The sequence below is a fragment of the Lonchura striata genome, chromosome 10 (assembly GCF_046129695.1).
Source record: "Lonchura striata isolate bLonStr1 chromosome 10, bLonStr1.mat, whole genome shotgun sequence".
NCBI lineage: Eukaryota > Metazoa > Chordata > Aves > Passeriformes > Estrildidae > Lonchura > Lonchura striata.
Window position 1 is genome coordinate 3,330,997 of NC_134612.1, and position 9,735 is coordinate 3,340,731.

Below are 9,735 nucleotides of genomic sequence, written 5' to 3' on the forward strand. Positions count from 1 at the left end.
TTTTCATTGTCAACAAAAACCCAAGAGATAATTAGTATTATTTTTGCTTTTTAACTGGAACTGAAGGATTCAAATAGTGCTTTTTGTCAGAGGCTTAATGAGGATTTGGGATCATGTGTCACATCCAAGCTTCAGGGCAGCAGATCGGCCCCAACACGGACACCAGCCTGTCCTGACCCCACTGCCAGAACAAGCCATGTGGTTCCCTACAGCAACTCAGCATTCTGCAGTTCCACAGACTCAAATCCAGTATTCATTTCTTTTATAGGACTGTAATGATACCAGGAAGATTAAATTCTCTGTCACATCCAAGAAACAGCAACATGTGTTGTGATCTCTCTTACAGGACCTCCTGCGCAGGGACATCCTGTACTACAAGAGTCGGATCAACATGGATGACATGGAAATACTGGATGTAGAAGATGGCAAGGACAAGGACTTCAATATCAGTGTGAAAAATGCATTTAAGCTGCACTGCAGGGACACTGAGGAAGTCCATTTATTCTGTGCAAAAAAGCCTGAGCAGAAACAGCGCTGGCTGAAGGCGTTTGAGAATGAAAGGAGGCAGGTGCAGCTCGACCAGGAGACAGGTATGGAAAGAGCAGTGCTGGGAGACTGGTTTTCTTTTAATCGTTATTATTTCATCTTTTTTTACCCATTGGCTAATGCCTGAGGAGTGAAAGGGTGGGGGAGCCAGCCCATGCTCCAGGGCAGCTCTGGGCTGCTGAATTACACATTCTGAATGAATCTGTGCCGTTAAAAACTGCAAACCACCATAACCCATCACTGCAGTTTGTCCTCAGGGAGGCTGATTTGTCTTAAGGATTCAAGCAGGGCTGACAAAATAGTCAATACATTACATACAGGGTCCAGAACAGTATAGAACAGGAACCTGTTCAAGGGCTCTCACTGTACAAGAGGGTTTGTGTTGTTTTGTCCAAATCCTTCTTAATTCAGCCTAGTGTGATCTGAAAGATTTCAGCCAGCACTGGCCTGGACTGGCTTCTCCCCCCAGTGCAGCATGGACTGAGGGGCAGGCAGCAAACCCTGCATGGGGGTTTGTGCAGCCCAGCCCAGGCTGTGCCCCCCAGCCTTGGCAGTAACTGTGGCCTCTCCCTGTCTTCTCCTGAGGTACCAAATGATGACCTGCTGCTGACAGAAATCTGCTTTATCTTCCAGGTTTTTCCATCACAGAGGTGCAGAAAAAGCAGGCAATGCTGAATGCCAGCAAGCAGCACCACGCTGGGAAGCCCAAGGGTGAGTCACACCTGAACACGGGAACACTGTGACAATGGGAGGTGGCTCTGGATTTACTACATGGGAGAGGTTTCAATGAAGTGGCAGTAGCAAACTCTTGAGAATGCCAGATGGTGACAATTTGCACTGCAATTCCTGGTAGATTCAGATGGTTGGAGTCAGGAGACTATTCCTATCTCCAGGAGAGCCACTTTGCACATACTCAGCACTCTGCCAAAACCCAGCAGCTTCTGCTCCAGGGGCAGTGCACAGCCTCTCCCCAGGAGCCAGGCTTTCCCAGCAGTCTGGCATTCCCTTTGGCTAAAGGCAGGGTTTGTAGTATCCCCATGGTGCACAGAGGGCCACAGAGGTCTCTGCAGCAGGGACTGTTCCTGGTGGGCAGTTGTGCCCATGGAAGATGCTCTGAAACCTGAACCTTGGGCAGGGTGCCAGGGGTAGGTACCATGCTTGAGCAGAGCTCTTCATTCAACCTGCCAGAGACCAGGACCATTAGCAGCAGCCAGGGAGAGTGAAGTCAAGCAAAATAAAGGTTCCTGTGCCCACAGCACTGTTGGCTGAAGGCAGCCCTGTTGATGCCACCTTCCCCTTCTCTCTGTTCAGAGGAAGAGATGTTGCTTGGTTCCTCTGAACCCACAGAGGCAACCACTTCCTCTTGGTGGTACCAGCCACATCTCCTGAAAGAAAGCTTGGCTAAATGTCAAAAAGGGTCAGAAATGAGATTTGGCTGTAAACAGGGGAAAGTTTGGAAGGAGGCCAGACCATGCCAACAAAGCAAAGCCCTTGGGACACAGCACTAGAGGAGACTGCACAGACCAGCCTCATCCTCCATGCAGGCACTGACCATTCCTAGTCAGAAATCCAGCCCAGGAGGTTGTAACAGGCACCAGCAGCACTTGCACAGCAGCTGCTTCTCCCAGCACAGCCAAAAGCACCAGCTAAGTTTGTCACCAGGCATGAGCTGCAGCTCTCTAGCCCTGCTGTTGTGCTGGCAGAACACCTGACAGTTGTGCAGCACATTTCTGGGCCTTCCACATGAGCTCTAATCCTAAAAGGCACTGCTGAAAGTAAGGATAAATGAAAGGAAGGGTACCAGTTAGACAAACCCAATTCACAGCCCTGCAGCTTTAACGGGGACTGGGGGAAGTGGCAGAGCAGGGGGGAATGGAGCTGTGTTCAACTAACGTGCTTCCCATCTCCTCCTCCTGTTCCAGCTGTCACCAGGCCCTACTACGACTTCCTGATGCGGCAGAAGCACCCCACGCTGCCCAGCACGCTCCCTCAGCAGCAGGTCTTCATGCTGGCAGAGCCCAAGCGCAAGCCCTCGAACTTCTGGCAGAACATCAGCCGGCTGACACCCTTCCGGAAATAGGGACAGCCCGTTTGTGCCTGAACCCCTTCTGAGAAAGCACTTTAGCCCTCAGTGCTGGCAGGCGGAGCCGGGTTCCTCCAGCCCTGTGCTCACAGAGGATGGCACCTGTGCTCCTGCCTCCCCTATTTATTTGGCAGCCCGGCTGCCCCGCTGGCTCCCAGGTGCGGCCGCGTGGGCGCTGGCACACCGCGGGCAGCGGTGCCACAGAGCCAGCCCCGCACTGCCCAGCGGGCAGAGCTCCAGGAGCGCGCAGCAGGGAGCTGGGCAGGCTGCAGCCCGAGAGATTTACCCTGCCAGCTGTACTTGGACTCGCTCCTTCGCTGTGCCCGCCCCTGCTGGCTGGCAGCTGCCACCGGGGACGGCAGCCGATGGACCCGCTGGCCCCGCGGCCACCGCCGTGCTCGGAACAACAGTTCAGAGTCCGTGATGAGGAGGGATGAACCCTTCTGCTCTGCCCACCCCATGCCCTGCATTTCTCAGAGCTGTGATCCTCCTCCACGTGTCCAACTAACTCAGCAGCCTCTGCAGGCACTCAGAGCACAGTGATCACTGCACTGTGACCTCCTCCCTCCCTTTATTCCAACAGCACCCGTGAAAGGTGTCCTACATTAAACTGTGCCAACCTGCAGCATGAGTCAAGTCAAAGAATTTCTCTAGTTGGTTTGAGTTACATAAGTTAGAAAAAAATGTGCCTAATTAATACCATATTCAATTCTTTAGATTCTCATCTCTCCATCATTCTGCCATATTTCCTGGCCAATGAAAATGCTCATTGTTTGTAATGTGTTTATTTATGGTAAAAATCAGAACTGTGTATTTTGTAAGTCTGTAATTGTTCTTGTCAGATGTTGTTAACTTGATGCTTGTTTTGTCTGTTTAATCTTTCTTTTTTTTTTTTTTAAAGAAAGGTCAATATTTGCAAACCTAGCTCCCAGAAGTCAGAGTCTGCTGTTCAACTCTGCAACGTCATTGTTATGCAAACTCCCATAGACCCTCAAATTCAAGGAGTGTTACTGACACTTTTAAAAATGGAAAACCGCTTGATAAAGGCCTACATTTGGCATAAAGAGCCTCACTTTAAGTACCCAAGTTTCAAATGGTGGCCAAAAAGAATTAATTTAAATCTTGGTTAGCAAAAAGAAAGATTTGCCTTACCATAGCAAGAGTTAGAAGCCATACTGACTGAATTCCTTAGATTAGGAGACATCCTGGGACAGTGGAAGGAAGACACACAGGCTCATTCCAGTTCAAGTGTGAGTGAGCACTAACTGTCTGCAGAGCTCAGAAATCCAGTGTTTGTTGATGCTGTAGCTGACCAAAGTCTGGTCATCCAGGGATATCTGAATTCAGTGGCATGTACAAAGTCCTTCTTGCACTATATCTTCCCCCCAGACCAGGGGCAACATTTAATTTCATAAAGAAACTTGTAAAAGTGACTCTCAGCCTGTGTTTGTCTTCAGCCTGTCTATCTGTGTGAAGCTTTCTTTCCAAAGTCACTGTGGGGATTGTGCTCTTGCAGCTCCACCAGGGCTGCTCAGCCACAGGGGCCATGCCAGAAGGTGACATCAGAGAAGCCATCCCAGGGACCTGACCAGAGGGGTCACTCTGCTCTGCGGAGGACACTGGGTCAAATGCTGGGTGGGAGTGGGGGGCAAAAGGAAAAAAAAAGCAAACAAGAAAACATTCTCCAAGAAGCCCCTGAGATCAGGCAGCTACAGCAGTATTAGCACAACATACACAGACACCAGGAGATGCAGACATGGGGACACTGAAAGACACCCAGACAAAGGTGGCCCAGCAGGCACACTGAGGCACTGCCAGGTGTGTACAGACACCCATGGGGGGAAATGGTGACCAAGAGACCCTGACACACACACACAGGTATGTCAGACAGCTGCAGCCAGCACCACTCAGCAACACAAGGCAATTGTCATTTCTGTGTTTACCCTAAGTGTCTGCACCCTCCTTTCCTTATCCATGGCGTGTTTGTTTTGATTGGCCAGGAAGAAAACTTGTTGGCACTAAAATGATCTTTTCTGAGCTTATCATCAGCTTTTGTAGTAAGTGGAGGGGGGTAGAGGGGCAGAGGACCATGCCCTCCCCAACACGGGTACAGGATCACACCCCACACCCCCACGCTGAGCATGGCCAGCTGTGACAATGCATCAGGTTGCTCATAGTCTTGTCCAGTTGCTATGGGGGTTCACTCAAGGATGGAGATTCTCCTAAAACCTCTTTATATCTCTGCTTAAAACCACTCTTTCCCCAGTGTGATGGAAGTGCTGACATCTATTCAAAGCTCCCTTGCTGCAATGTCTGATCTGGTTTTAGGCAGAATGTTGCTTAATATACTCAGCTTTACATCTATAATGAAGTCACTCTGGTAGAAATCCTCACCTCATCTCCCAAGGGAAATGGGGTGACCATGGCACAGGACCCCGGAGTGCAGTGGCTGTGAAGTGCAACAACCCTGTCCTTCCTCCCCCTGAAACAAACACAAGAATTGGCTATTATTAATTACCTGTGTAGCAATACTCTCAACAGTAAATATGCATCCAGTGGTTAAAATAATCACATAATTTATCAGCTCTTCCAGAACTGGCTGCATCTCTGACCAGTGTGTACAAAGGATTTACAGAGACACTTTTTTTTACAGAAATTTCTGAAGTGCCAAACCAGACTCCTCTGGCCAGACAGCATCCCAGTCAATGGACAGTTAATTACTTCTGGAAGAATTCTACTCTCCACTTGACTATCAGTACTCTTTCTAAGAAGTGTCCTCAGTTGGGATTCTAGTCTTGTACACCACATTTGGAGCTAGGATCCAATTCCCTATGCAAGACTGAGATCGGGTAAAAAAAACTGATCACACCAAGTGGTGGAGTTACAGCAGCAACACAGAAAACAGGTACGGTCAAACCCATAATCCCATTGTGCTCAACACGCCCGACCCACAGACTGCTCTGAAGAGGATTTCATCACAAAATACATCCTTTGTTTAACAGCCACCACCACCTCCCAGCTCTCACCATAACCTTGTGTTTCCTGAACACCAAAACTGTCACAAATCAGGTGTAACCTCCTTCGGTTTTAAGTGATTAGACACTCAAAGTCATCTCATCCCCCAAGTTGCTCATTAAATAGTAAAGTGTACCTGTGTGTGAGATGGTAACAGATTAACCAAGCCCAGATTTCCCCGCTGCTCCCCTGGCATCTGCATTTGGGCTGGAGTGGCTCCCATTATTCTGCCAATGGACAGAACTGGGGTGAATGTGTGCAGGCCAGACTGGGGGTGTGCACAGTGAGCAGATTGCAAGGGCATCAGCTCAGCTTGTGAGAACAGAGTTTCTGGCTAGTCAAGAACAGCCTCTGACAAGCTCTCTGGGCTACATGGACAAGACCTTCACGCCAGTTCCACAAGAAGTGTCCATTTGAAACAAAGAATCAGAGCTGTGAGATATCAGCAACCTTTTCTCTGGAGCTGAACCTTCAACAGGGGCCAGAAATGCAGTTTTGCATACAAAACAAACTGAAGCTCCTGATGTGAGTCTGAACAACACCAGTCCTTCTGGATTTTAGGGTAGAACCAGCTAACTACTCAGAAAAACAATTCTGCCTTGAGTTACATAAAGAGGACAAAGAAATTGAGTCAGGGGTGGTTTGGGGTTTCTTTAGGGGTGTTGGTTCTATCTGTTCCTCTCCTTCTGTAGACATCCATTTAGGAAACTTCTTGTAAAAACAGCCATGATTCTTAATGACCTATATCTGCCCAGATTTCATTTGGTCAAATGAAACACAGAATTCAGTAAAGGATGTGAATCAAATGAAAGAATGATTTCCTGAAAAAACCAGTAAAGTGAAGAGAACCAGTGGCTACTAAATAACAGTCTCTGCTCTGACTAAAAAAAAAAAAAAAAAAAAGGGAAAAAAATATCACTTTAAACTATTAGTTTAGAATATCTGATTCAGACACTGTGGGTGTATACACTGTTCAAGTTCTAATAGCATCAAATCCAGCACGAACTGCCTTTGTGCTAACTCAAAGTAAGAACTAGGTCAGTTCCCATGGAGAGAAGAGTTCCCCAAAGCAGCCTTTAACATCTCTGCTGTTTTGTCCATTCCCTGAAGGACAGTAGGGTGTCAGCTGGGGAGGAACCCCACCTGTGTCCAGCAGAGTCCTCGGCTCACCAAGTCCCCTGCAGGAGATTCCCACTGTGCAGGACACTGCTCTGCAGAGCCAGCACAGCTCTGTCATCCCAGAGCCAACCATGTGCCAACATCTGCACCTGGGTGTCCCAACAGCTTCCCAAAAGCACCTGAAAACCAGGCCTGTCACCAACAGGGAGAACTCAGAACTGAGGCACCTGTGAGTAGCAAAAGAATCTCGGCTTCACACTGAGAACACTTCATTGCTTGGGATGCCAGAATGACAGAAAGTAGCTTCTTTTTAATATAAAGGCCTTTCCCCTGATGTGTCAAAATATCAGGCTGTGCTCCTCCAGATTTACTGTAGTGGAAGCACATGTTCAAGTAACAGCATCATTCAAGAAGTCTCTGTGCAACCATCAGTCTTTTGAACAAGTACTGCACCACTCACCTCCCAGCCTCTGGAGCTGTCAGTGCCTGGCAGGTGCCACAGCACCCAGCAAGTGATGATTTCTTCTTTACTGTTATTACTTCAGTTGTTTTAATCCTCCTGTCAAGTTCCACCACATACCTGCTCATGAGGTTATGGGCATTGCAAAGCCCATCTGGACAGTGAATATGGTACAACAGCAACTCAAGCTTTAAGGAGGGAACTACTCACACCTTATTCAAGTGCTGGAGCCTCAGCCTGTGCCTGCTGCTGCTCTCATTCTCTACCAAAGGGGGAAGACTCATCCTGCTACTGACATCAGCAGCACCACACTGGTACAACCCAAAATATCAACAGAATGTCCTGTACCAGCCTACCAGCAGAAACTCCCTGTGCCAGAGCTCCCAGCCTAAGCAAAGGTCAGGTCTTCAGGTAAGTAATGAGTTAAAGAGTAAAAATTCTGATAGTGCATAAAAATTAACTGAAAAAAAAAAAAAAGGTAGCATCTTCAGCTGATTTTAACCCCCTGAAGACACAGTGGTGCTCTTTCAGTTGGACAGTATGGGGAGGGAATCAACCCAGGCTGCAGTGACCCATCAGCGCAGCTGATGTCAGAGTGGACAAGGTGCAGCCAGCAGTGTGACCTGGCACCAGACAGAAATGCCTCCAGGGGACCACAGCTCCAGGCAGCAGTGGAGTCCTCTCCTTTCCACTCCCAGGCACACAGCTGCAGGCTCTGCAGAAGCCAAAGGCTGCTCCTTCCCAACCACACAGCAATCCCAGCTCGCCCTGCCTTGCCATCAACACCTCACACCTTATTTCTCCTGTGTCTCACACATGTCCTTAATGAGCTACATGACTAAAATCCCATGGCTTTGGCAGTGCTGGCACTTCTAGGAAAAATGCAGGCTGCTTCTTTTTGCTTAACACTCCTGTCTTCTTTCCCCCTGCAACTACACCCCTCCTCTCTGCACGTCCTGAGCTTCTCTTTTGCACAAGTTTGCTACCAAAGCAGCTCCCTGTTTCACTGCCTGTGCAAATGAAATACCTGTGGTACTTACCCCAGAGCTGTGTACCTTTGTGTGTGACTGCCTACATTTACAGTTGTGAGATGGGAAATAAACAAGCTATGGACTTTCAGTCTTGGATCCTTCTGTAATTCCCCCAGAAAGCATTAACTACTGACTATAGAGCAGCTATGTAACAGCATTCTGCTTACAGGTTCCTTCTATCCTTCCACACCTACTTCTTTCCCTTTTTTCCTAAGTAGCATCCACTCATTACCCAGGCTTGATAATAATTTATGGCTTTTTTCTTTAACCTCTAGTTACCTGAAATAATAAACTTGCTATCTAAATCACACCATCAACAAAAACCTTACCCCCAGATACAGCCATGTGCTCACAGAGGCAGAGGGAACTGCATTTGAGCTCAGCTGGCAACTTCACATGATTACAATTCTTACAAAGCTGGCAAAAGCAAAACTTGGGGAAGGTGTGTTCCCCTTCCCCTTTCCAAAGCATCAATTTGCCCATATATTTTACCACAGAAAATAAAAAGGCATTGTAAAACACCACAAAGTAGATTACTACAGATTAAAAATGAAGGTCCAGCTATGGCAATTTAAGATGACAGCTGAGCTGCTCATTGTCAAGTTCTTTGTCACATTTTTATTGGAAGGATCTCTTAGCCCACCAAGGACTACAACTGGGGTTCTCTGTACCCACTCCCCTCTACAACTGCAATTCTCCCTGTGACACAACCCAGCTTCCCACAGCTGCCAAAGACTTCTGGCTGCTGTTTAAAATAAGCATTAAAAAACTAAAGTCATCACACGGCCTCCATTCTATTCGGGATGATTAAGACAGAATAGCTAATAGCCTGATGGATACTAAAATAAAATCCTGGAGTGCACTTAGCCTCCTACACATGACTCGGACATTTTATCCATGCAATTCAGCAACACTGACATTTCCTACACAAAAAAAAATCCCATCTAAATAATAATAAGTACATCATTCCTGATTCCAAGGGAGCTCACCAATGAAACTTTCTGTTACCTGACTTTGTTTACAACAAGCCATGGAGTTTAGACTCTAAAGCAAGATGTTAGAAACAGCAAGTTTTGGTTCTGCCTATTATTAGTTACAGGAAAACTTCAAACTCAAAATTTCTTGCCTGATTTCTACCAATCACTAACTGAGCAGATACTTTACTGGAAGGGGCTCTGGCTGTTCTCAGGTGTTCAGAGCTGCCCCTAAATGAGGGAGTTCTTGCCTCCACAGCAAGGGGAGCCACTTGTCAGTGAGGGGAAGGTAACACATATTAATTACACTGCCACTGCAAAATCAGTCTGGCAAGAGGGAAAAGTCAAACCATTACTGACCCACCATTTTGGCAGTTCCATGGATACATTTAGAACACCAAGAGAGAAACTCTATCTAGAGACTTAAGAGTTCAGTAGCATGTCCTTACAGGTGTTGAATAGAGTACAAGGTCAGGTTTCACAGCAGCAGACTCCCAGGAGAACAGC

At 47.5% G+C, this 9,735-nt stretch overlaps 1 protein-coding gene across 4 annotated transcripts in view; it reads left to right on the forward strand.

Annotated features, from left to right (window-relative positions):
* Positions 1-8,342, forward strand: part of ARHGEF4 (Rho guanine nucleotide exchange factor 4) — a 232,888-nt gene extending 224,546 nt beyond the window's left edge. For all 4 annotated transcript variants that reach the window (XM_077785564.1, XM_077785565.1, XM_021555804.3 and 1 more), the window contains 3 exons: positions 347-590; positions 1,180-1,257; positions 2,469-8,342. In XM_077785564.1, the coding sequence (XP_077641690.1) occupies positions 347-590; positions 1,180-1,257; positions 2,469-2,626 (480 nt within the window). In that variant the 3' untranslated portion in view covers positions 2,627-8,342. The remainder of the gene's footprint in view (positions 1-346; positions 591-1,179; positions 1,258-2,468) is intronic.
* Positions 8,343-9,735: the final 1,393 nt, after the last annotated feature.